This window comes from Littorina saxatilis, linkage group LG2, assembly GCF_037325665.1.
Source record: "Littorina saxatilis isolate snail1 linkage group LG2, US_GU_Lsax_2.0, whole genome shotgun sequence".
NCBI lineage: Eukaryota > Metazoa > Mollusca > Gastropoda > Littorinimorpha > Littorinidae > Littorina > Littorina saxatilis.
Genome location: NC_090246.1, coordinates 17,079,024 through 17,106,729, shown reverse-complemented (window position 1 = coordinate 17,106,729; position 27,706 = coordinate 17,079,024). Strand labels below are relative to the sequence as shown.

The window sequence follows — 27,706 nt, the reverse complement described above, 5'->3', positions numbered from 1 at the left end:
TTACACCGGCTCAAGGCCCAAGCCACAAGACACAGTCACAGCAACGACCGACCCAGCAAAGAAGATGAGGTCAAGGTGCGAAGTATTCAAGGTCACATCGTCTGCCTTTGTGCCCACTTGCAGCTCCGTGCTGAGAAAGCGTTTTCAACGTTACCGTATTGTGTCTCCCGTGTACGACCGAGTCCCCACTCTTCCCCTCTGAGTCGGCAGATTTCCACGTGGCGTTCAGGTCGTTCATCCCACTCCCTTCTACCAAAAACACATCTTCGTAATTCGATGGCGATGTGTGGGCAGCTTTCGTCGGTTCTACGTGTTGCATGTCAGCGGATATGGACGGGGTGACGTCACGTGACGTCATGTCTCGTCTCATGACGAACAGCGAGGCCATGAGGACGAGCAGGCTCTCCACAATGACGCCGATGAGAAGTTTCATGACGACCGGTACGCTGTCTAAACCTTTAGGCATGACGTCGTTGAAGAAGGCGAAGAAGAAGGAGGTGGAGACGAACAAGGTGACGAGTAAGGACACCTTCTCCCGGGACTGCAGCGGCAGCAGGAAGACCAGGGTGTTCATGCAGGAGGTCAGCACTAAGGGCAGCACCAGGCTCACCGTGTAGAACGTCGTCTTGCGTCGGACGTCCACCCACACTGCTACCCAGGCCAAGTCGTCCCCAGGCTCAGCCACTTGTGTTGAGGAAATCCCAGTCACAGCTGAACGATAGCTCCTCTTCTAAGAATGCTCTGAATGCCATGGGGACCTGCTGAATATTCAGTCTCACGCCATCGGAGGTCGGGGCAAAGACCAATGGAGAGCGCTGCGTATCGTAGGGATACTCTCCAAGGTCCATGTTACAGGACGTTTCGGCGATCACGGTTGTTCTCAATAATACTCTACCGTCGTGATATACACCGATCGAGATGATCCACACCGCTTAAGATGTTACTCTGTTTGATTGAGTTGACGATTGACATCTTCCATATGGAATCATGGGGTAGTTCTACAAGGTCCACATCGCTGTGCTTGCTTGGGTCCCAGCTGACTGCCGAGTCCTCCCACACGGCCCAAATAAACACGATACTGGTCATTGTCTGCTTGGCATCGTCAATGTCAAGGACGGAGATTATGTTTACCCACACCGTGAGCTCTAGCATCCGCTCTGGAGCCACGTTCTCTTTCGAGACGAGCAGGTTACGGATGTGTGCGCGCAATATTGCACTCGCCAGTCGGTTAGCAGCCGCAGTGTCCTCAGTGTTCTGGCTGCTGGGTGTCACGTTTTGCGTACCTGCTGGGTGGTTGTCAGTGTCTGTCGTTGGAAGGGTTGTTCTTGACTTCAGGATATCTCCAAGTGTTACTTTATAATATTGTTTCTGTTGTGCGGATGTTTTCGTCCAACGCAGGACTGTTTAGATCCCCTTGCACTGTTTGGACGTTACTTGCCTCGAAGCTCCTGTTGGAAGCGGACTGGCTGTTGGGGCTGAGTGTCTGTTGGAAGCGGACTGGCTGTTGGGGCTGAGTGTCTGTTGGAAGCGGACTGGCTGTTGGGGCTGAGTGTCTGTTGGAAGCGGACTGGCTGTTGGGGCTGAGTGTCTGTTGGAAGCGGACTGGCTGTTGGGGCTGAGTGTCTGTTGGAAGCGGACTGGCTGTTGGGGCTGAGTGTCTGTTGGAAGCGGACTGGCTGTTGGGGCTGAGTGTCTGTTGGAGGCGGACTGGCTGTTGGGGCTGAGTGTCTGTTGGAAGCGGACTGGCTGTTGGGGCTAAGTGTCTGTTGGAAGCGGACTGGCTGTTGGGGCTGAGTGTCTGAATGTTTTCTTCTTTTGGCTGATTGTTGACACTAATTGTATCGATGTTCTTTTTTACCAACTATGTTTTCTGCACATTCTTGTCGATTATCTGATCGTTGACATGAGTTTTCTGGGTGTAACTTTCTGGTGACTGGTTGTTAAAAAAGATGGCGTTGACTTGTTGTTCTTGTGACTGGTTCACGACGGGCGTTGGTTCCCGGTTGGGCGCGACAGGCTGCCAGTGCCAGGGTAATAATCAACAAGACTGTTTTATTCTTGGCGGATGATGACTTTATTCAGTTATTCTGCAGAAAAACAGAAATGCTGGAGAAAAACCGTTCTTTTCTGCAGCATTTCTGCATAATGTCATCTTTCGCGAGAGCAACGTTTTTTTCTGCAGTAAAACAGTTTTACTGCAGTAAAATTGAAATCAAGAATGCTGCAGTAAAACGGAGATGTTGTTTTACTGGAGAAAAACTGTTTACACTTTTTCTTCAGCATTTTGGCATTATTCAGTTATTCTGCAGAAAAAATAGAAATGCTTGGGCGGGGATGTAGCTCAGTCGGTAGCGCGCTGGATTTGTGTCCAGTTGGCCGCTGTCAGCGTGAGTTCGTCCCCACGTTCGGCGAGAGATTTATTTCTCAGAGTCAACTTTGTGTGCAGACTCTCCTCGGTGTCCGAACACCCCCGTGTGTACACGCAAGCACAAGACCAAGTGCGCACAAAAAAGATCCTGTAATCCATGTCAGAGTTCGGTGGGTTATAGAAACACGAAAATACCCAGCATGCTTCCTCCGAAAGCGGCGTATGGCTGCCTAAATGGCGGGGTAAAAACGGTCATACACGTAAAAGCCGTGGGAGTTTCAGCCCATGAACGAACAAACAATAGAAATGCTGGAGAAAAACTGTCTTTTCTGCAGCATTTCTGCATAATGTCATCTTTCGCCGAAGCAACGGGTTTTTCTGGAGCAAAACATTTTACTGCAGTAAAATTGAAATCAAGAATGCTGCAGTAAAACGGTGCTGTTGTTTTACTGCAGAAAACCTGTTTACACTTTTTCTGCAGCATTTTGTACTGGCTCTAGGCGGATTATGACATTATTCAGTGTCACGATTAGGTGACATGGATCAAGAAAGGGTCACTCGATGGGGTGCCTTCTCTTGGTCAATTGCGATAGAAAGCGCCTGTGCGTTCTGTCAACGGTGGTGGGTTTTGCTGACAGCGCAGAACGAACACGGATATTTCTGTGTTGCACGGATTTCACGGGGGTGATTTCTGCTGTCGAGGCAGAATTGTGGATAACTGAACTGGGGTATGTGACAGGGTGAGTCACGTGATTTTGTCAAGGTTATCTGCCTGAGACATGTTAACTGGACACTCGAAATTCAGCAGCGAGGAAGAAGGGTCGGTGTCAGAATTCTCCTACAAGTTTTATGGTTTTTCAACACGTTTAAATACTTTACTGGGTATCAACGTGCTATGCTACTTGCTAGTGAGGCTTGATAGGAACTCCATAGGACAGACCACCTTCTTCTTGGACACATGCTGGCTGACAGACGGGTCGTCAAATTCTCTTCGCTGTGCGGGAAGGTATTTTCACCGCAGAAAGGAGTCAGCAAGATGTTGAATGGGACATCGCTGTTGACGAACAGGGGCCGTTCAAAGGAGGAAGCAGTTTTAGCTTCAGTGAGAGTGCTACATTCATAGGCTTTTGGGGTAATAAATCATTATTTAACGCTGTTGACGAGTCTGTGTTTGTGGAATGAAATACTCTCTGTTGTTCTTTCCAGGTTAGCGCATAATTTGCTCTTTGTGACGCTAAAATACTAATCTGTATATGGTTTTTGCAGATATGGAGAGAAGGAAGGAAAATGGCTGATTTGTTGTTGTAAAAGTTCGTTTGTGCAGGCCCACGTGCTCGATGAGATATGTTAAGATGACATGTTTAAAGGTGGAGTTTGTTGGGTAGCTTGACATGTTTAGTGCACCAAGGCTTTTTGTTGCAGCCTTCTTCTTCTTTTGCCTGCTACTGTTGCTGGCTGTTACCTGCGGGACGCTGTTATCTGCGGGACGCTGTTACCTGCGGGACGCTACATCAAGATCGTCCGCGGAGTGATGTAACCAGCTAACCGGCTAACCAGCTAACCGGCTAACCAGCTAACCAGCGACTGGGTGTGGCGCCTGATGTCTCCACAGTTCCCTGCTTCGTCACCACGCTAACCAGCACTTCATTCGACGGAGCAGTTGTGGAGACTAAAGACTAATTACAGGCCGTCCACTCAGTGGCAGAAGAAAAGCTAAGTGCACCATGTCTTTGCACCCTGTTTACCACCGTTGTCATCTTTTCTATTTATGATTACATTCGAGCGGTAACAGCGTGGGGTGTGACACCTGCATAAGTTAGCACTTTTAGGCAGATCAGCTATATTTTCCTAGCTTTACACGGGATCAGCGTGTTACTATAATTTTCTATATTCTAACTGGCATTTTGTCAGTGACCATGGGTATTTTACGTTTTGAACGTAAAAGAACATATTTTGAGTGAAGTCTCGAGGGAGGTGGCGAGTTGTTACATGAACAGGCGTCTGAAACTTATACTTTTGTTGATTCTATTTAATTGTATGACTGCGAGAGTGGATCGTGGTGTGGTTAGTTAGAAGTAACTAACCGTTTCATAATCACCTTATGTGATATAGTGAAACGTGACAGTTATTCTTGAGAAAAACCGAAATGCTGGAGAAAAACTGTCTTTTCTGCAGCATTTCTGCATAATGTCATCTTTCGCGAGAGCAACGGTTTTTTTCTGCAGTAAAACAGTTTTACTGCAGTAAAATTGAAATCAAGATGAGGGAAGAGAAGATGCAGGCCCGAGTCATCGAAAAAGGAATGAACATTATTCTACAGACAAGAAAGGCGTCGTAAGAGGCTTGGAAGAAGGTTAATTAAATTTGGCCTGATGGGATCCACTGACTCGAATGTTGAACTTGAGGTTGATTGGATTCAGAGCTCGACAGACTCTATATGACCTAATGACCTATATCAGATACAAGTTGAGTTGTTATACTAATGAAAGACACTTGGTGTGATATAACTGCTCTTTTGCCTTTCAGTATAATCACACACAAACACACACACACACACACACACACACACACACACACACACACACACGCACAGACAGAGACAGTGAAAAAAGAGGAAGGGGAGTAACTTAGGTACAGTATGTTTTATTAGTGCATGAACGCGGTTATCTACCCTAGCTCAATAGGCCGCTAATGCCGTACAGGTTTATATTACCACATCGCGGTCTGACAGTGTGCGATGGTGTTATGCGGCCCCGGCTCTACCCCAAAATTCAAACGGAATCATTCCAAATCTCTGTAACAACCCTGAGATGGTCATTTTTATGCTGACCCATATTTGACAAAAGTTGCTAGGCAATGGCTTGGTCATTTTTCCGAGGCGCAAGCGGCACAGACCTAATGCGCATGCCCAGTGAAAATACAGGGGAATGTGGGATTGAAAATGTCTACCATTGCATGTTATTTGCCCTCCAAATGATGTCAACAACGAGTTTTCTGCGTCGTACTGACCACATCAAGGTTTCTAATGAGTGTACTTGAGTTCATTGAGTCTATTTGATCATTACTGTAACGTAAAATCGTTGAAACGAGGTGACACCTTGTCTCGATTTCACAGTTACAGACGAACAATTGCTAAGTTTTGTTTTGACTTTTCTGTTTTCATTGTAAACAACCAGGGATATTTAGCGCTTTCGCAGATATTGCTGCCTATTTCATGCACCGATGAGACTTCCCGTTTTTTGAAACCAGACATTTTGAACTGAACTGTTATTTCTTTGAACTGGTGAATGTTGTCGTTGAACCCGATCGCAGAAGATGAGAGAGGACGGTTGTTACAGTGGAAAACAGAAAGAACAAGGAGGCCGAAACAGACGATGACCAGCCGATACGTTCGTAAACCAGTGCCCTTGGAAATGTAAGTAATCCAATAACTACACGTCTTATCTGTTACCTGCAAGGACTTAACTGCATGTGTGTTTGTGTGTGTGTGTGTGTTTGTGTGTGCGTTCGTAATTAGCAATTAATATAATATATGTACATGTATTAATAAAAGTGTCTTTATTGAATTTTTTTTTAATGTAATACACAGTTTTTGGTAATTTTGAACCTTAGCGTTTTTAAATCATAGCTCACAATCTATAGTGGCATTTTCACTTATTTTTGATACAAGTCCCTGTAATCAAGACAAAGAATATTTGTCGAGAAATTAATTGACGGATTGAGCTCTTAACTTATCGGGAATTAATTAATTTGGTCATTTTATCCACGAAAATGATGAGAAAATGCATACGTAATATCGACAGTCGGAGAGAGTTGCCTTCCCTCCTTCGTAATGGCAGCTTTGCCGATGTTTCCCTTCTAAAACGCACGTCAATGAAATGCATCCGTACAGTTCATTCCGTGACTTCAAAGGTATCTAAGATAACTTTTTATGCTTACAAGGGCAGGTTCTGCAAAATTGGAGGCTTAAAAGTTAAATGCCTCTGAATTGTGAGCTAGGAATGTACAACGCTAAAGTTCAACATCACCCAGTTTTTGTATACATGTATTTCGATCATGAGGATATTAGCTACAGAACTTGTAGCACCAGAGGAAGACACATGCACTTGCCATATGCCATTGACATTGTAGTTTGATGTTTCGCCGATGTTTTCTTCTTGGTGACCAAATAGCAGATCAAATTAATCATGAAAGCCTAACCCTCCCCCCCCCCCCCCCAATTGATACATTTTGTACCAATCTCCCAGTACATGCATTTGGCTTCCAACATTACAGAGAGCATGACATCCATTCTCAGTACTGAGGTGCAATTCCAAATGAACTGGAACCTATTATACTGACTGTTCTTCTTGTAGGCTATTTATGTGGTTCATCCTGAAAGCCCGCTCCGCCTCCTGTAAACCCTCTGTTTCTAATCACAGACACCACCTGCAGGTCTTTACATACAGTACAAACACCTTTTCATTTAAACGCTTACCACCAGGGAACACCCTATATGTGCTCTCCATATAGAGCGATCATTTTTACAAAGAATTTATTTTGCGTGGACGTATAGGTATGAATCGGAATAAAGTAATAAATCGTTAAGGCACCAGCCACACCTAACTTTTAAAATCTAGAGAATAAATTGACAGCTTGTGAGACAAACATTGTTACATGTACTACACGAAAGAATTCTTTTATCATCAAAACAAAGTCAATACAATTTAAAGTTTTGAAAGTAGGGAGCCCGGATGATCTGCATACCAATATATACATACACCTTAACACACACATGCATACATTTTTCTTCTTCTTGTTTTGTTAACACAGTTTACTCTTGCTGCCAGTGCAGACAGAATCTTGGCGCTAGCTTTTATGAAACTGGGAAGTTAGATTCCGTGTATTATCTCCAAACATTTGGCTTGGCAAATGAAATAGAGCACTATAGTAGTTATTGTGAGAAAGAAACGGAGACTCAGATAGTTTAAGTACATGCACCTTGACCAGCTTAGCATAAAACAGAATAAGAACGCAAGACCTGTTTGGGGGGCCCGGGTAGCTCAGGTGGTAGAGCACTGGACTTGTGATCGAAAGGTCGCTGGTTCGAATCCGGGCCGGGCCGGACACGGGTCAACTTTATGTGCAGACCCAGAGACGGCATCCATCACCCACCCCCGTGTCACCACAGTGGCACATAAAAGACCTCGCTTATTCTGCCATAAGTTCAGATGGCTGATACCACCTAAACACGCATACACTTGGTGTATCTCATCTAAAGTCGGGTTAAAAACCGGGAACAAGCCCCAAATGGCATTGCCGTGAGGGCGTAAAACTTGAATTTCTCTCCCCAAGAGCTGTGTGAGATTTGCAAATGCTATGAAATGGGCTTTCGGTTTAATGCAGCTACATGTAGTTTTTTTCTCTCCATAAGTTTGTATGATTTCAAAAAGTTTAACTCTTCATGTAACATTCAATAGTATTTCTTCTTTTCATATATATTATTGTACTTTTAAATAAATATATGTATTATCTGTTACACGTAGAATTTAAAGTATGTGTTATGAATGCATTATATTCTGTGGAAATATTTTTGTACTGGACGTCCCAGATGCATGTGTAGGTGGTTATTTTCAACTTTAGAACCTTCATAGTTCATGGCTCCCTGCACTCCCGGCGTTATTTATTTCCTTGAAACTCATTCTACCTTGAATGCTGGGTGTAGCAGAACGAAGAAAAGAGCAAATAAGATCTTTCTTGCTTTTGTACAGCCATGTTGCAATATTAAACTGAAAGGAAGATTGAATTAGGTCGTGATTATGTACAGGGATAAACAGACTAACAAAAGAAAACCAAATGAGATCTCCTGGTTGTTCTACAACAGCTTAGCAGGAGAGATAAGCAGAACTAAGAAGATCCGTTTGACAGTGTGCACCCATAGCAGATTAAAGGAAGAGTGAATATATATATATATTCTGTTGGACAATGATAGAAGAAAACATGTCACGTAAGGCGAAATTACTACATTTAGTCAAGCTGTGGAACTCACAGAATGAAACTGAACGCGCTGCATTTTTTCACAATGGCCGTAGTCCGCCGCTCATGCAAAACGCAGTGAAGTCGACGAGCCTGTTTAGCGCGGAAGTGGTTGCGCTGTGCTGCATAGCACGCTTTTCTGTACCTCTTTTTGTTTTAACTTTCTGAGCGTATTTTTAATCCAAACATATCATATCTATATGTTTTTGGAATCAGGAACCGACAAGGAATAAGATGAAATTGTTTTTAAATCGATTTCGGACATTTTATTTTAATCATAATTTTTATATTTTTAATTTTCAGAGCTTGTTTTTAATCCAAATATAACATATTCATATGTTTTTGGAATCAGAAAACGATAAAGAATAAGATGAACGTAATTGTGGATCGTTTTATAAAAAAAAATTTTAATTACAATTTTCAGATTTTTAATGACCAAAGTCCTTAATTCATTTTTAAGCCTCCAAGCTGAAATGCAATACCAAAGTCCGGCCTTCGTCGAAGATTGCTTGGCCAAAATTTCAATCAATTTGATTGAAAAATGAGGGTGTGACAGTGCCGCCTCAACTTTTACAAAAAGCCGGATATGACGTCATCAAAGGTATTTATCAAAAAATGAAAAATATGTCTGGGGATATCATACCCAGGAACTTTCATGTCAAATTTCATAAAGATCGGTCCAGTAGTTTACTCTGAATCGCTCTACACACACACACACACACATGCACATACACCACGACCCTCGTATCTTATTCTTCTTCTTCTTCTTCTTCTGCGTTCGTGGGCTGAAACTCCCACGTACACTCGTGGGTTTTTTGCACGAGTGGAATTTTACGTGTATGACCGTTTTTTACCCCGCCATTTAGGCAGCCATACGCCGTTTTCGGAGGAAGCATGCTGGGTATTTTCGTGTTTCTATAACCCACCGAACTCTGACATGGATTACAGGATCTTTTTCGTGCGCACTTGGTCTTGTGCTTGCGTGTACACACGGGGGTGTTCGGACACCGAGGAGAGTCTGCACACAAAGTTGACTCTGAGAAATAAATCTCTCGCCGAACGTGGGGACGAACTCACGCTGACAGCGGCCAACTGGATACAAATCCAGCGCGCTACCGATTGAGCTACATCCCCGCCCTGCCCTCGTATCGATTCCCCCTCTATGTTAAAACATTTAGTCAAAACTTGACGAAATGTAAAAATAAGAATGATCAAAAGCGGTCTGACTTTGTACAATGAAAGAGAACTGTTTGGATAAAAAAAATGAATGAAGAAGGTGTGCCTGACTTTGTACAACCATAGCAGGAGATTGAACGATGAAGGAGTTAAGATAAAAAATAAAAAAAACACGTTGTAAAGCGATAAAGCAGAATAAAAGAAAAGCTTCAGCCCGACTTTGCAGAATGTTATAAAAAGCAGAATGAATGAAGAGCTTCTTCGGACTGACTATGGAACGCTAGATAGCAGAATACAAGAAAGGCTTATTCGGCCTGACTTTGTATGTCGATATACAGTGGAACAACCCCTCCCCCCCTCCCCCCCCGTTTTCCCTTGTTTCAAGACTTCCTCCCTTTAAAAACCCTGTGTCCTCAAATGTTCTGTTTCAAACCTTTGTACATTTACTCCTAATTTAAGACTCCCTCCTTTTTAAGACATGATTTTCTCACATTTTTGGAGGTCTTGATGTGAGGTTTAAAGATTGACAGTGTCGTTAGGGGTTCCAGTGGTCGCTGGGTGTCAAGAAAAATGTTAGCTTTTCATGCCTCCCGGTACTGGCATGAGGAGCGGTCCATTCAAAAGACCTGGAGTTGCAAAAGGGTCATTTTGTTCAAGCACTAAGGGCAGGTAAAAAGGGGAGATAAAATAACAAAAGAAAACAAATATCGGGTGTAGTGACACTCCCTTTTTAAAAGTTTTAGGACCCCGTGGTTGAAGAGTCCTCCCTTTTAAAACCTTGTTTACTCAGATTTTTGTTTGTTCATAATGCTAGTAAATAAAATGTACTGCCATTTTAAGAAATCGCGAAAATCAAGAAATGACAAACAGAAGATCAAACAGGAGGGTAAGAGTAGAGGAAAAACTGTCAGAAAGAAAAAAATAGAGACAGAAAGAAAGCAAACATAAAAAAATTTATAAAAAAAAACATTAAAAAAACCAAAGGGACGTAAGCGCTTCAAGCTTTGCCATGTCCGGGCGCCTGAGAGAATAACAAGCATTTTAAACGAATATAAGCGTCTTTCAACCTCACACAAAGAAGAAACTCATGAAAGTAGATAAGAGGAGTCAAAGACAAGTGAGGTAAGAAAGAAGAGGGAACAAAAGAAAAAGAAAGATAGTCTGAATAGAAGATCGAACAGAACGTAAGATAGGAAAGGGGAGCACACAGAAGAGCAACAGCAAAGAACATTAAAACAGGAAAAGCAGACAAAAAGAAAGAAAGAAACAAGTCGCGTAAGGCGAAATTACTACATTTAGTCAAGCTGTGGAACTCACAGAATGAAATTGAACGTAGTCCGCCGCTAGTGCAAAAGGCAGTGAAAGTGACGAGCCTGTTTGGCGCGGTAGCGATTGCGCTGTGCTTCATAGCACGCTTTACTGTACCTCTCTTCGTTTTAACTTTCTGAGCGTGTTTTTAATCCAAACATATCATATCTATATGTTTTTGGAATCAGGAACCGACAAGGAATAAGATGAAAATGTTTTTAAATTGATTTCGAAAATTTAATTTTGATCATAATTTTTAATTTATTTAATTTTCAGAGCTTGTTTTTAATCCAAATATAACATATTTATATGTTTTTGGAATCAGAAAATGATGAAGAATAAGATGAACGTAAATTTGGATCGTTTTATAACCAAATTTTTTTTTTACAATTTTCAGATTTTTAATGACCAAAGTCATTAATTAATTTTTAAGCCACCAAGCTGAAATGCAATACCGAAGTCCGGCCTTCGTCGAAGATTGCTTGGCCAAAATTTCAATCAATTTGATTGAAAAATGAGGGTGTGACAGTGCCGCCTCAACTTTTACAAAAAGCCGGATATGACGTCATCAAAGACAATTATCGAAAAAATTAAAAAAAGTCCGGGGATATCATACCCAGGAACTCTCATGTCAAATTTCATAAAGATCGGTCCAGTTGTTTACTCTGAATCGCTCTACACACACATACACACACACATACATACACCACGACCCTTGTCTCGATTCCCCCTCTATGTTAAAACATTTAGTCAAAACTTGACTAAATGTAAAAACGATCGGTAACTTATATGCCCCGGTTAAACACCTCTTGTTTACAATATTTGCTTTGCGAGAGCGACGCTAGTGCAAAAGGTGAGAGTTGGAGCGAGGTAGGCGAGAATTGAAAGAAGAATATTTGGTGAACTTTTTTTGGGTTTTTTCCAAATTGGTCTAGAGCTGTGCGAGTTGAAGTCAATGATACTTTATTGTGGCAACGTTTTATCTTTTTCCTCTTTTTTTTCGGGTGGGGTGGGGTGGGGGAGCTAGAATTTAGTGGTGGAATAATTGCCTTAAGTGTGGGGGTGGGGGAAGACGTGGAATGTTTATGTGTGGGGTAATCCTGTCATCATTATAAGAGCAGCTCTTAGAAAGAAGTTAAAATAGAATTGATAAGAACAAAGGACGTGGCATTCGTGTGAGCACAACTGTTTCTTGCAACATGACGTTATGTCCGTCACTGAGTTTAGCTGTGAACACATCCTTCAGTACTGGTTCAATTATTTTGGTATGAGTGCAAATAGAGAATGTGAAAATGAATAGGGACGGATTCAAATGACATTCTATCATTTTATGTAGACTTTTCAAATGACATTCTATCATTTTAGGTTGACTTTTATTCAGCAAAACCTTTGAATTCGTATTCGTTAATATACGCTTTTTGCTTCAATCAATCAATCAATATGAGGCTTATATCGCGCGTATTCCGTGGGTACAGTTCTAAGCGCAGGGTTTTATTTTTACACCCCCGGTATAGGGGTGTGTATAGGATTCGGTCGATGTGTTTGTTTGTGTGTTTGTGTGTTTGTGTTCGCATATAGATCTCAAGAATGAACGGACCGATCGTCACCGAACTTGGTGAACAGGTTCTATACATTCCTGAGACGGTCCTTACAAAAATTGGGACCAGTCAAACACACGGTTAGGGAGTTATTGGTGGATTAAGATTCTACAAGGACTTATAGAGGGACATATTAATGGTCAAAGGGAAATAACCTTCTCAGTTGGTGGCAGTGAGAATGGTAAGGACGGGGGTGTTTTTCCTACCTCGGAGGAATTTCTTGTTTAATTTTAATTTTATGCAATTTATATCGCGCACACATTCAAGGCGCAGGGATTTATTTATGCCGTGTGAGATGGAATTTTTTTTACACAATACATCACGCATTCACATCGGCCAGCAGATCGCAGCCATTTCGGCGCATATCCTACTTTTCACGGCCTATTATTCCAAGTCACACGGGTATTTTGGTGGACATTTTTATCTATACCAATACAATTTTGCCAGGAAAGACCCTTTTGTCAATCGTGGGATCTTTAACGTGCACACCCCAATGTAGTGTACACGAAGGGACCTCGGTTTTTCGTCTCATCCGAAAGACTAGCACTTGAACCCACCACCTAGGTTAGGAAAGGGGGGAGAAAATTGCTAACGCCCCGACCCAGGGTCGAACTCGCAACCTCTCGCTTCCGAGCGCAAGTGCTTTACCACTCGGCCACCCGAGTTGCTTGAGTTCGGATCCTATGTCATATATTGTATGTCACGCTACTAAAACTGAATACGGGTTTGTTTGAACCAATCCTTTGAAAGGCAAACGTCTCGATGCAAAGAACACCGTGTCAAAATCTCGCGTTGATGCAAATGTAGAGGGACGCTACTGCTTTGCCTTAGACTATGTCCCCATCGGAATTTGGTTGAGGGGGACAAATGTCCCATTGCCTTTTTCTCCCAGGTTAAACCCTGGAACATGATTGCAAACCCTTTTTTCTCGGTCCAGTAATCAGAGATACCACCATACTACTGCTTATCTAAACAGTTCCAGACACTTGTTGGATAGAGGGTGTGAGTGTCAGTTGCGCGTCTGGAGGTCATTAATCAAATCTTCGTACTCGCAGAAAAATTCCTCCCGAACTTTGCCTTTAAGTTTGGTGACCAAAAATTAAAAAAAAAAAAGCCCTTGTAATCCTGGGAATCTCACTTATCGTGTTGTTCTTGAAATGTGTCCCTACCAGAAATCGTAGGTATTGACAGGCAGTAGAGAGGAATTAAGGGGAATGTCGAAGCTGCATTCCAATATCGGCAGACACTCCACTCTAGCACAAACAGGAATGTGTTATCTGTCTGATCTGGAACTCGATGGCGAACTCGTGTTTATATGGTTATTATCTGTAACATATTTATTTTTATTATTATTTTATTGTTGTTGAAGCGAGCTCAATTATTCCACAATTATTCTGCATAGCACTTTAAAACAGAGCAAATAAAATCAAAAATGCATTATTAGTGTTTTGGTAGATTTTATCTCCTCAAATAATAAATATGCTTGTGTCTTCAACTTTCTATGCATTCAGCAGAGCTCAGGTAGAAGTTCTGAAACTCTAAGAAATGGCAGTTACTTCTCAGAGAATGTTTGCATATAATATCAGCGAAGAAGAAGTCGGTGACAGACATTATGCGTCTTGGGTACGTACGACAAAGTATTTTCACGAGACTGAAGAGAGCTTTTGTGCGTGGATGTACAACTAGCATTCACTTCTCCGATAATGTTTGTACATACATGTCAGTGAATAAGTCAGTGACAAACATCATGGGCCTTGTATACAAGAAAGCATACACACGAGACTCGGGAAAAAAGCTATTCTTTGTGCACATTTGTTTGGGCTCTTTGCTATCTGAGCCAGGTGTTTGTATGATCTGTGGTATATATGGGATCGTGTTTATAACGGTGGTGCGGCATTGCAGGGTTGACAAGGCTGGTTCTGCCCCTATCATTAGTCGCGAGGATCGGTCTCTCCCTTTGTGCTCTTACCTCTGGCACCCGGGGTAGCGAAGAAGGAATTTGTCAATGTGCTAATTGAAGTGGAAAACAAAGGCAGTGCTGGCGAGTGGTTTTTGGTGGATTGGAGTTAGGGGAGGGGGCGTGGGGGAGGGGTTGGAGGCATTTCTGCAAGCTAAGTATAGCCGGTCAGCCGTGATTGGTACGTGGCTTGTTGCAAGAATGAACTGACCGCTGCCACAGTACCGTATTGGATTGGATTGGATTGGATAAGATTTATAGTCCAGTGAGGTTACCCTCATGGAAATTCGGGCTGCTTTCTCCCTGGGGAAAGCGAGCTGCCATATATACGGCGCTACCCATATTTTTTTTTCTTCCTGCATGCGTGTATTCATGTTTCCTGAGACTTAATGCCGTGTGAGATGGAATTTTTTTTTACTTAATTCCAAGTCCCACGGGTATTTGATGGACATTTTTATCTATGCCTATACAATTTTGCCAGGAAAGACCCTTTTGTCAATCGTGGGATCTTTAACGTGCACACCCCAATGTAGTGTACACGAAGGGACCTCGGTTTTTCGTCTCATCCGAAAGACTAGCACTTGAACCCGTTGCTTCCGTTGTGTGACCAGTCTGGCCTCCCGTATTGATAACCCCCACGCGCATTAACTCCTACCCGTGTTAACTCCCGCACCGAGGTCCATCATCGTTCGAGCCTGGTTATTGGCAAACTCTGTAACGCAGACGCCCGCCGACGTTTGTTACCTGTTCTGTTGGGGGTGCCTTGACTTGCTGACTTCCAGGACGGTACCCGGCTTTGTAATCCGGGTGGACTTCTGTTCACTTGTAAACTTGACTGAGTGATTGTTTCTCTCTCACTCCTTGAGACCTTTCTCCGGAACCAGTGCCAAGTGCTTGTAAATCAAGCCGAGCCGTCTTTTGTGTCACCACCGGGTGTTACAAGTTGGAATATTGGCCGTGTGTAGCGGACTCGCTTTTTTTTTTATTGTCCTTTTTGTACAGACCAGTTCTTACTGGTCGTCGAAGAGAGAGCTATAGAGAGTGGTGGACTGCTATTGATAAAAGTGCCAGCTTTTTTACACTGGGCTGTTCAGCCGACACCGCTGGCAATACCAATAGCCGTTGTGTGGCGCGGTGCCAGCAACAGTCAGCGAAGATCGAACGGCAGCCAAAGAAAAGTGGAGAGGCTGTTTTTTTTTCTTCGCCGTCATTCTTTCTTTTTATTACCCCGGGTCCCCGGATTATACGGTCCTAGTGCTAGCTGTTTCTTGGAGATAGGCAATGGTCGGGCGACTGGTTGAGGAGCTGTGTCGGGGACTGTTGAAAAGATCTTCGATACTGTGACCTGGACCCTTCAGTGTCCGTGTAGCAGGACCCGGGTGCAGCCTTGTTTTGGTGCCATACCTGTGTGTGTGTCTCTGTGTCACGGTGTGTTTTGCAGTGCAGCCCCAACTACACCGTGTCCCAAGGTGGAGGATTTGTGTAGTGAAGTATAGCTTGTGTATGTGAAACAGTACTGAACTTCGCCATTGATCTGTCTTAAAAACATAATCGAACTGTTCTTATATCTGAGTTGTTTATACTCTGCAGGAGCAGGAATAAACTATTCATGTGGCTGAAGTGAATGTACTCTGCCTGTATTAGAATATAGTAAGAGGATAGTGTTGGTGCTGGTTATATTAGAACCAAGAATTGAATTTTATTACGGCTGAGGTATGTTTCCACTGCCTGTCTTAGAATTTGAGGAATAAACATCGCTTATGCCATGGCTGAGGTGTGTTTCCACTGCCTGTCTTAGAATTTGAGAAATAAACATCGCTTATGCCATGGCTGAGGTGTGTTCCCTGCCGATCTAAGACCCAGAAAGAAACTTTCTGCGGTGGAGCTGTGTGTGTACTGCCTGCCCTAGGACCAGGAATGGACGTTTATTGTAGCTGAGGTGTGTACACTACCTATCTGAGATCCTGGAATGAACTTTGTGGTCGTTAAGTTGTGTATCCTCTCCCAGTCTTGGGACAAGGGATGAACTTTATATTGGAACCGGGAATGAACCCTGATTGTGTCTTAAGTGTGTATATATATATGCTACCTAGCTATAGGTACCAGTGTTTCTAGTTTGGGTGTGAGATTTTCGAACTACGAATGAACCTTGGTTTAGGATAAGGAGTATACCATAACTGTATCAGAAAAAGAAATAAACGTTGCTTGTGGCCTGTCTTATAGAACATGATCAGGTTGACGTGTATTTGTGTCTGAGGTGAAAAACATGCTACATATCGGAGAAGCAGGAATGAGCTTTGCCTTTGATCTGTCTTTGAAACAGAATTAAACTGTTCTTGTAGCTGAGGTGTATTTCCTCTGCCTGTCTTGGAACCATACATGACTGAAATGTTCCAGTAGCTGAGGTGTATATACCCTGACTGTCTTAGAAACAGGAACAAACTGTTCTTGTAGCTGGGGTGTTTTTCTCTGCCTGTCTTAGAAACAGGAACGAACTGTTTTTGTAGCTGATGTGTATATATACTCTGCCTGTCTTAGAAACAGGAATAAAGTGTTCTTGTGGCTGAGATGTATATGTGTTTGCCTATCTCGCTACTTACTGCTACTTCAGGTGCGAGTGTACGTGTCTAGCTGGAATGTGAGTACTTGAACCCCGACAGCAGCGACCGGGGATCGAACTTCTCTCTCTTCTTCTTCTTCACTCACACCCACACCTCCTGCCACTGAGGAAAGACCCAGTGGTCCAGCGGTCAAGATGATTCACCTGGAGATCGTGGGGTCCAGCGCCAGCCCCCGAGCTGGCCTACTGACCCGTATGGACATGATGGACAGCCGGGCTGGGCGGGTGGGGTCCCCCTCAGTCATTGGACGGGTGGGGCCCCCCTCCGTCATGTACCCGCCCTCCACCCCCATCCGCCGCACCGCCGGCATCATTCGCCTCAGGAGCGGTTCCCGCAACAGGTGAGGTTTGGTCCTCCTGCCTCTAGTTGCTAATCTAGTCTAGTCTAGTCTTGTCTAGTCTTGTCTAGTCTAGTCTAGTCTAGTCTTTTCTAAGCTAGTCTAGTCTCGTCTAGTCTTGTCTGGCTCTTGGAGTCTTTCTCTGCTACTCCTTCTCATTTTGCAGTGTAAAGTCTATTCGGGCTACCCAAAGGCCTTATTCCTTTTGCTGCTGCTTTTACTCTCTCAAACCTTGTCGACCCCCGCGGGTTAGGGGGAGTCCCATATTGGTTGGGACGAGAAAGAATTTACCCGATGCTCCCCAGCATGTCGTAAGAGGCGACTAACGGATTCTGTGTCTCCTTTTACCCTTGTTGAGTGTTTCTTGTATAGATTTTGTAAAGATTTTAGTCAAGCAGTATTTAAGAAATGTTAAGTCCTTTGTACTGGAAACTTGCATTCTCCCAGTAAGGTAATATATTGTACTACGTTGCAAGCCCCTGGAGCAAATGTTTTTATTAGTACTTTTGTGAACAAGAAACAATTGACAAGTGGCTCTATCCCATCTTCCCCCTTCCCCCGTCGCGATATAATCTTCGTGGTTGAAAACGACGTTAAACACCAAATAAAGAAAGAAAGAAACCTTGTCGCCTTTGAGACCTTCTCGTACCACTAATGCTACCCACGACTTGTTACAAACACATTACTCATTAGCTCCTGCTACAGTCTAGCAGTGTTGTTCCCATTGACGCATACGTTTTAGATCTGACGCGTTGGTCTGACCCCTTGCCGTATTTTAGACCTTTTTTGTACCACTAATGCTACCCACGACTTGTTACAAACCCAGTAGCTCCTTCTGTAGTCTTGCAGTGTTGTTCTCATTGACGCATACGTTTTAGATTTGACGCGTTGGTCTGACCCCTTGCTGTATTTCAGACCTTTTTTGTACCACTAATGCTATACCCACGACTTGTTCCAAACACATTACTCATTAGCTCCTGCTGTAGTCTAGCAGTGTTGTTCCCATTTACACATGTATAGATTTTTTGATCGGACGCATTGGTCTGACCCCTTGCCGTCTTCTAGACCTTTTAGTACTACCAATGCCACCCACGACTTGTTCCAAACACAATAGCCCCTGCTGTAGTCTAGCAGTGTTGTTCCCATTTACATTACACATACGTTCTTGATCGGACGCATGGGTCTGACTCCTGGTCGGTCAACCGTCCGACAGATATGACATGAAGGAGGTGTTCTGAAAAACCCCCAATGTTTTTGTAGCCAGGATTTTTGACCGTTAACATTTTTTAATCTAGGTCCAACTGGCCCGTCGCCCCCTAATTCTGGGAACAACACTGGTCTAGCGACTTCTTTAACTTGGTTTCAAGATACAAAAACTCTACAACCTGGCTGCCCTGTGCAGAATGGGATGTGTGTGTGTGTGTGTGTGTTTTGAAAAAAAATATGCCACTTACGAATTAAATTCAGCAGAAAACAAGTCCCACTCTGCAGAGAAAGCAGCCAGGTGGTTGGTTGTCCGTACGGGTCTAAGTGCACGGGTGCTGTTATCCCATGGTGTTATCCCATGGTGTTATCCCATGGTGTTATCCCATGCAAAAGCCAGAACAGATCTGTGATGGTCAAGACGATGAAAGCAGAAAGGTGTCTTTGCGGCGTCCACTGCTGCTTTCTTGAACTTTAGGCTAGAGTCCCCTTTTACTTCGTACTAACACAGTAGTGAGGCTGCTTGCAACCTCAAGACCTTCTGCAACTACTGATGGTTTTTTTCCCCCTGGCACATATCTTCTTCTGCCTCCAGTGTTGCTCACAGTTTGTTTCGTAACAAGCTAGACTTTCTTTTTTTTCTCGTTGATTTAGATATAAATATAGTGTTTTTCCCCCAGTCATGTAGCTCACAATATAACTTGCTGTTTGTTATTGACGAACATACTTGTGGTTTATTTGCAGTATGTTTTGACCACTGGTTGTATAGGTGTAACACGTCGTTAGCAATGTAACAATAACAACGTCAAATGTAGATCTGACGTAACCGCGATATACATGAGTGGTGTCAATGGGATTAACGCCATGCAGTTGGGATTTAACAGTACAGCGCGTTACTTCCCAATCCCACCGCTCTGGTACCCAGGCTTTGGTAGAATTTATAGCATTATCTGCCACTTACTGTGTCGTTTAAGTAGCTTTTTGCCTGAGGACCTTTAATATCGAACGCAGAAGAAGAAGAAGAAGAAGCCTCAGGACCTCACTTTTACTGGACATTCACTCGCTTTCCGTTTAAAGTGGCGTTGTCCACCGAAAGACACGTTTTCTCTGAGGCAAAACGGACGGTGTAGATACAATGTACAGTGAAACTTGTATGTGCCTACAAACTTGAAACTTTGTAAACTTTTCATCCGTAATCTGAAGTTAAATGTACACGCACTATGCATATGAAGTAATTCATTGAACAGATGTTGATGTTATTAGCGGGTGGCAATTTTTTTTTTTTTTTTTTTGGGGGGGGGGGGGGCGTGGAGGTAGGACAGGGGTCTCCCTGTGAAAGAATTGGCATAATGTATAATTTCCTGTAACTTAACGGTCGGAATAGACACACTCCGGAAATCACTCTGTCTGGTTTGTATAGGTTGTGAAAGAGTGAACACTTGCTTTCAGTTGGGCAAACTTTGTAAAAGTGCTCCTTGTCCACGTGTTTCAGACCCACCCCTCGCTAATGACTGGCTTATAATGTCACGTGGGAAAGTTTGACGCACTGAAAGCAAGAGTATTCACTCTTTCGCAACCCATATAAACCCAACAGAGTTATAACCGACCATCGTCTATTGGTTGCCGTTTTGTTTTTGAGCGAGGCAGAAAAGGGATTTGAGGATGTTACAGTACTAATAATAATAATAATAATAATAATAATAATAATAAGAACATTTATATAGCGCTAAATCAAAAACTTTCGTTAAAAAGGCTTGCTCTAAGCGCTTGACATCTAAACTAAAAACGTCATTCACACTCTTTACAATGATGTACAAGAACTTCATGTCACACTCTTTCATTCAGTATAGCACCATTCACACAGTACTATCATCGACAAGTTTTCATTTTAAGCAGTTATTTCCAGCCTCAGGTTAAAAGCTCATCTCCCCTACAGTTAATTAACATCTACGTATATTAAAGATGAAAGAGTGTCAGGAGGAGCTTCTTATAATTGTATTGGGTATCATGTAATTAGCTTGTTCAAGTCAAGAATGGTAAACATTGTAGTCCGATGAATATCTCGCATTCTTTGAAAATGTAAGTAAGCGGCAGAGAGGGAGCGACGGCGTCTTTTAATAAGGGTGCAGTAAATTTATAGCAATTCATTATGGTATTATTTCTATTTATTTATTTACTTATTTCCGTGTCTATCTATCTATCTATTATTTCATTGATTTATTGCTTTAAAAAAAATCATTTTGGATTATTCATTTTCATTTCTCTTATAAATATTTCTCACGGCAGAGAGTAACACGGACGGGGACGCATGGGCATTGTGGTTATGTTTATGACGTATTGTGGTAATGTTTATGACGTATTGTGGTAATGTTTATGACGTATTGTAGTAATGTTTATGACATATTGTGGTAATGTTTCAGTTCGCATGACCGCTACATATTCGGGCTGATTTAGATCGTTTCTATCGTCCTTGACCGCTGATCGCGTCCTAAACAGTAATAATTCTTTTCACTCGCTGAATAATTCATGCCATCGATCACATCCTGGCACTGCTCCAAGCAAGATAAGAAATAAAGAAATCAGACGGTGTTTGGGCTGAAAGGTTTTGTGTGAGTGTGTGTGTGTGTGTGCGTGCGTGCGAACGAGCGTGCGTGCGTGCGTGCGTGCGTGCGTTTGTGTGTGTTGGTGGATGGGTGCGCGTGCTTGCGTGCGTGTGTCCTGCGGAAGACGAGTGTATATTTCATTATTTCTGGATTTTTATAAGTCAAGGACAAAATCTTAGGTTTTTTTTCCTTGTGGGTCCAAAAGTTTTTTGTAGGAATTATGCACATGCACGCTAGTTGCACATTTTATTAGTCCTTCGTTGATCGTTGGAAAAGTTTAGATAAATGGGTCATTTTCTCTCGCTGACATTCATGGCTTTTCTAGCGGGAGATTACAGTGCTAGTTGAGGATTTTTGCGCTAGAATTGTGTGTGTGTGTGTGTGTGTGTGTGTGTGTGGGGGGGGGGCGGGGGGTTGAGGGGTGTAAGTGTCTGTCTGCCTGTCCTTTCTCTGGGTGTGTGCAGGCTAACGTGCAATAATATATGCCTATAGGGGTTGTGTTCCTCTGAAGGAATCATTTCCTAACGTGCAATAATATGCTTTGTGTTGCTCTGAAAGAAGGATTTCCTACCGTGCAATAATATATAGGGGTTGTGTTCCTCTGAAGGAATCATTTCCTAACGTGCAATAATATATGCCTATAGGGGTTGTGTTCCTCTGAAGGAATCATTTCCTAACGTGCAATAATATATGCCTATAGGGGTTGTGTTCCTCTGAAGGAATCATTTCCTAACGTGCAATAATATATAGGGGTTGTGTTCCTCTGAAAGAAGGATTTCCTAACGTGCAATAATATATAGGGGTTGTGTTCCTCTGAAAGAAGGATTTCCTAACGTGCAATAATATATAGGGGTTGTGTTCCTCTGAAAGAAGGATTTACTAACGTGCAATAATATATGCCTATAGGGGTTGTGTTCCTCTGAAGGAATCATTTCCTAACGTGCAATAATATATAGGGGTTGTGCTCCTCTGAAGGAATCATTTCCTAACGTGCAATGTATGGTTTGTGTTCCTCTGAAAGAAGGATTTCCTAACGTGCAATAATATATATAGGGGTTGTGTTCCTCTGAAGAAATCATTTCCTAACGTACAATATATAAGGGTTGTGTTCCTCTGAAGGAATGATTTCCTAACGTGCATATAGGGGTTGTGTTGCTCTGAGGGAATGATTTCCTAACGTCCATATAGGGGTTGTGTTGCTCTGAAAGAAGGATTTCCTAACGTGCAATAATATATAGGGGTTGTGTTCCTCTGAAGGAATCATTTCCTAACGTGCAATAATATATAGGGGTTGTGCTCCTCTGAAGGAATCATTTCCTAACGTGCAATGTATGGTTTGTGTTCCTCTGAAAGAAGGATTTCCTAACGTGCAATAATATATATAGGGGTTGTGTTCCTCTGAAGAAATCATTTCCTAACGTACAATATATAAGGGTTGTGTTCCTCTGAAGGAATGATTTCCTAACGTGCATATACCCAATAAACATGCCAGAACTGGGCCACTGCTGGCTTTTTGCTGGCAAGTTTGGTAAAGCTGGCCATAAAAAAACCAACACTGGGCCAATTATGGTTTGCCAACAAAGGCCCAGTTATGGCTTGCCATCACTGGCCCATCTCTGGCATTCCAGTAATATTGTCGGCCAGTAAAATGCCTTAATTGGCCCACTGTTGGCACGCCATTGGTGGCCCAGTGCTTGTTTGCCAGCATTGGGCCATAGGTGGCGATTTGCTGGCAATTATAGGTGGGTTTTTGCTGGCACGCCAGCAGTGGGCCAATGCTGGATAATTGCTGGCAAGAAGATCTGCGACAGCACAGCGGTATGACTTTCTCACTTGGAGTGACGTAATGTACAAACAAATGTCGAAATATCTTGACGTCACTCGTGATGATGACGCATTGTCAACTAAATCCGGCCCGCGGTGGTTCTGCAGATGTCCGGTTATTTGTTTTGCATTCAACTTCAAGGAATTTCCAAAGCACCTTCTTCGATTTCAGTACGCGTCCGATCTCCTCCGGCTAGAAGCAAGCGTGGTGAGTTTCACAAACACAAAGTTGTGTGAGCAGGTCGTCGCAACGGCGTTAGATCTAGTATCTTCTTGTTCTTTTCCTCCGTTGTCGGTCTTTTTTTCAACTTTCTTCTGCTGGACGTTTGAGTCAGTTCGCAAAATATAATAGACTTTAAGAAGTCGTCCTCTCTGTAAGAAAGAATCTGCGCGCGCACGCGCGTGTGTGTGTGTGTGTGTGTGTGTGTGTGTGTGTGTGTGCGCCCGCGCGCGCGGTTGTGTGTGTGTGTGTGTGTGTGTGCGCCCGCGCGCGCGGTTGTGTGTGTGTGTGTGTGTGTGTGTGTGTGTGTGTGTGTGTGTGTGTGTGTGTGTGTGTGTGCCTTTTTCCTTTCTTTGTGTGATTGAGTTTGTTTTGTCTCTGTCAAAAGAAAAGCACCATAGGCATTACCATAAGCTTACTTGTAACCAAACAAATTGCATCTTGTGAATGTTGACATTGAGTATGTGTCTATTCACTCCAGGACAAAGATTTGTGCAAGTGTCTGACTGCCCAACTGGATAAGATGCAGCTCGCCTGGGTCTCAGTTCCTGAGAGAAACGCAAGAGAGCTGTCCGAGACAACGTAAGCTTCGCAGGTTAGATCAAAATACATATTCCTGTTGACCCCTTACTTCTGCTTGGCATTTTTAATTTTTAGTCAGTTCAGAAAATATGATAGATTACAAGAAGTCGTCCTCTCTGTGAGAATGCCTCTGTGTGTGTATGTGTGTGTGTGTGTGTGTGTGTGTGTGTGTGTGTGTGTGTGTGTGCGCGTGTGTGTGTGCGCGTGTGTGTGTGTGAGCGCGCGCGCGTGTGTGCGTGCGTGTGCTGTTTGCTTGCACGCCTGCGTGTATGCTTGCGTTTGTTTGGTTGTTTGGTTGTGTGTGTGTGTGTGTGTGTGTGTGTGTGTGTGTGTGTGTGTGTGTGTGTGTGTGTGATATGGAATAATGAATTAAAACCAACAAAACTCGTTTGCTTTCATGTTTCAAGAGGTGAACGGCAGGAGGACTTGAGAGTTTCAATGGCTTACCGTAGGCTACGACGTCAGGACAAAGAAAAGAAGCGTTATCTCAACGTTGCGGATGCGAACAGAGAAATGACAGAATCAAGACAATCCTACGGAGGTTTACTGGGAAGTGAACAAGAAACATTCCTGCCTTTGGTCATCATGTCTCGAGTGTGAAATTTAGAACGTTGTACAAATAAAATAAAACAGTGAGCAACTGAAAACAAAGCGTACGTTTCTGTAATGTTTCGGTAATGAGTCGTTGCTGTTTGGAAGCTTTACATTTGTTTTGTTTTTAATATATATTACTGTATTGTTGTTGTGCCCGCTATAACTGCGTTGATGACGATATTCTGTCAAAACCACTGCCTTTACTTGCCAGATAAGTTACACGACAAATGTGATTAGCATTTCAATTGCATTTTACTGATGAATTTGATAATTACGCATATGCATATTGCTAATGTACAGCTTGACAGCATTGCCCTTTGCTTTATTTGCGCACGTCTTGCCGCCAGCATGGGTTGAAAAGTCCATTGATGTGCTGTGTTTTGTTATTGTTATTACATTCACAGTAAAAAATGACAAAACAAAGCATATTTATAGACTTCTAACAACCATCTATGGGCTAACAAGACTGTGCAGATCGAGTACATGAATAGAGCCGTCATTCTATCCGAATCAGTGGTATTGGTATATTTCCTGCAACTTATTGGCATTTTGCTGGCAATGGTAAAGACAGAAATATGGCATTTTGCCGGGCCACAACTGGCCCGGTAATTTTAGCAGGTAAAGGGCCATTAACGGAAAATATATGGAAAAAAGTTTTTTTTATATGGAACTAAAAACCTGCAAAATGCTGGCAAAATGCTGGCGAAATGCTGGCAAAATGCTGGGTTTTTGATGGCAAGCCATCAATAAGCCATCAAATAAATGATGGGTTTTTGCTGGCAAAATTCTGGCAAAATGATGGCAAAATGATGGCAAGCCATCAAAAAGCCATCAAATAAATGATGGGTTTTTGCTGGCAAAATTCTGGCAAAATTCTGGCAAAATGATGGCAAGCCATCAAAAAGCCATCAAATAAATGATGGGTTTTTGCTGGCAAATTGCTGGCAAATTGCTGGAAAAATGATGGCAAGCCATCAAAAAGCCAGCAAATAAATGATGGGTTTTTGCTGGCAAAGTGCTGGCTTGCCAGTGATGGCCCATCAATTTGCCAATGTGCATACGGGTAATATGCCAGCATTGGGCCATAGGTGGGCCTTTGATGGCAGTAGTTCTGGCAACTGGCATTGCCATCAAAACGCCAGCAGTGGCCCAGTTCTGGCATGTTTATTGGGTAGGGGTTGTGTTGCTCTGAGGGAATGATTTCCTAACGTCCATATAGGGGTTGTGTTGCTCTGAAGGAATGATGTCCTCACCTTTAAATATAGGGGTTTTGCTGCTCTGAAGGAATGATTTCCTAACATTCATTGACGGGGTTTTGCTGCCCTGAAGGAATGATTTCCTAACGTGCAATATAGGGGGAAAATTAAAATGCAGATATACTTCCAAAATGTTGAATCAAAAAGCAAGAAAGTTATGTTATAGGAACGTGATAGTTATAACAAAACAAAACGTTGCGTTCACTGATCTTCGACCCAGCGGTCTTCTTCTTTTCTTCTGCGTTCGTGGGCTGAAACTCCCACGTACACTCGTGTTTTTTGCACGAGTGGAATTTTACGTGTATGACCGTTTTTTACCCCGCCATTTAGGCAGCCATACGCCGTTTTCGGAGGAAGCATGCTGGGTATTTTCGTGTTTTTATAATCCACCGAACTCTGACATGGATTACAGGATCTTTTTCGTTGCGCACTTGGTCTTGTGCTTGCGTGTACACACGAAGGTGTTCGGACACCGAGGAGAGTCTGCACACAAAGTTGACTCTGAGAAATAAATCTCTCGCCGAACGTGGGGACGAACTCACGCTGACAGCGGCCAACTGGCTACAAATCCAGCGCGCTACCGACTGAGCTACATCCCCGCCCAGCGCGCTACCGACTGAGCTACATCCCCGCCCCAACCCAGCGGTCTTATAAAACGCTCTAATAACATACCTTTTCTTGCTTTTTGGATTGTGCAATATAGGAGTTGTGTTGCTCTATAAAAGAATGATTTCCTTACGTGCAATATAGGGGTTGTGCTGCTTTGAAGCAATGGATACCTTGAGCTGATTCATTTTGCCCAATGGTGCACGCAAGCCTTAGAGGGCTGTCATACAGGCGACTCAGTCGTTGCGATTCAGTCGTCGCGATTCAGTCTTTGGCCGATCGCACATCACATCGTAGGCCATGACCCGTCACACTATGAACGATTGACGGACGATAACTCCACGCGAGCAAGGCGGAAGTGCCGTGTCACGGCAAACGCGCTTTGCGAGAGCAGACGCTAAATGTTCGAACGTCGCTCTACCTTTCTGAAAAATTCCTTTCAGCATTACGCCTTTGCAAGAAATAAAGTTCCCAGACAGCTGCAATTAATGTTTTCCGACCGCTGTACACGCCTAAAACGTCTCCTTTATATCTGAGTAAAAAACTGTTCTTCCAAAAAGTTTTGAATCGACGAAGAGACGCTGTACGCCACTGTCCGCCATTATTTTACGTCACGGCGTCAAGGCCGCAACAACGCGCTCTGATTGGCTCTGTTGGCTCTGCCCCTGCGATTGACCGACGACTGGATCGCAGGAATAGAACATGTTCTAAACCTCAAAGCTACGAGGGAATCGCATGAGACTGAGTCGCAGACTTGTCGTAGCTGTTTTCTACGACTGAGTCGGCTGTGTGACAGGGTAAATCACGCGACTCAGTCGCATGTGTGACAGCCCTCTTACGAATGATTAAGCAAACATGCATGTAGGGGGGCGATGGCATGCGGCCCAAATCACGGGGATGAAAAGCTACAGCCAGAAGTTATTGGCATTGATAAGGGCTGACCGGAGAAATGACCACCTGCCCAATGCTCTGATAAGTCCGTCAGTAGCACAAAAACCGTGGATTACTTTCCTGCCAATGCCGCAATGGTTACAATCAAAGTCTGCAACCAGCAGCGTTTTTTCGCGATTCTTACGTGATTTAGAAGGACTATGTTTCACGTTCATAGTTTGGTTGTTAATGTGAATTAAAGGGGAAACAGTTGAGAAGTCTGACTTTAGACTCGGAATGGTAGTGCCACGCGCAAAAAAGGGGGATGAGGAGGGGGGGGGGGGGGGGGGCAGACAGAAAGAGAGTGAGAGAGAGGGTGTGTGTGCGTGGGGGGTGGGGGGGGGTCTACATGTGGAGAATGTAAGCAACGACTAGGGATATAATTTTTTTTATCTCCCCCCCCCCCCCCCAAAAAATCTTTTGTCAGACACAATCGTAAACATATAAAGAAACATGGAAAAGACCATAGCGTTGTTTTGGTCTTTTCTTCTGTCTTCATGATTCATGT

At 43.3% G+C, this 27,706-nt stretch overlaps 1 protein-coding gene across 6 annotated transcripts in view; it reads left to right on the top strand.

Moving 5' to 3' along the window:
• Positions 1-5,303: 5,303 nt before the first annotated feature.
• Positions 5,304-27,706, top strand: part of LOC138958377 (protein FAM149B1-like) — a 99,397-nt gene continuing 76,994 nt past the window's right edge. The window contains exons 1-2 of one of the 6 annotated variants that reach the window (XM_070329503.1): positions 5,304-5,783; positions 17,034-17,383. In XM_070329503.1, the coding sequence (XP_070185604.1) occupies positions 17,178-17,383 (206 nt within the window). In that variant the 5' untranslated portion in view covers positions 5,304-5,783; positions 17,034-17,177. Of the gene's footprint in view, positions 5,784-15,421; positions 17,384-27,706 lie in introns of those variants that run through there. The other 5 variants (XM_070329506.1, XM_070329502.1, XM_070329508.1 and 2 more) reach the window with 5 other exon arrangements.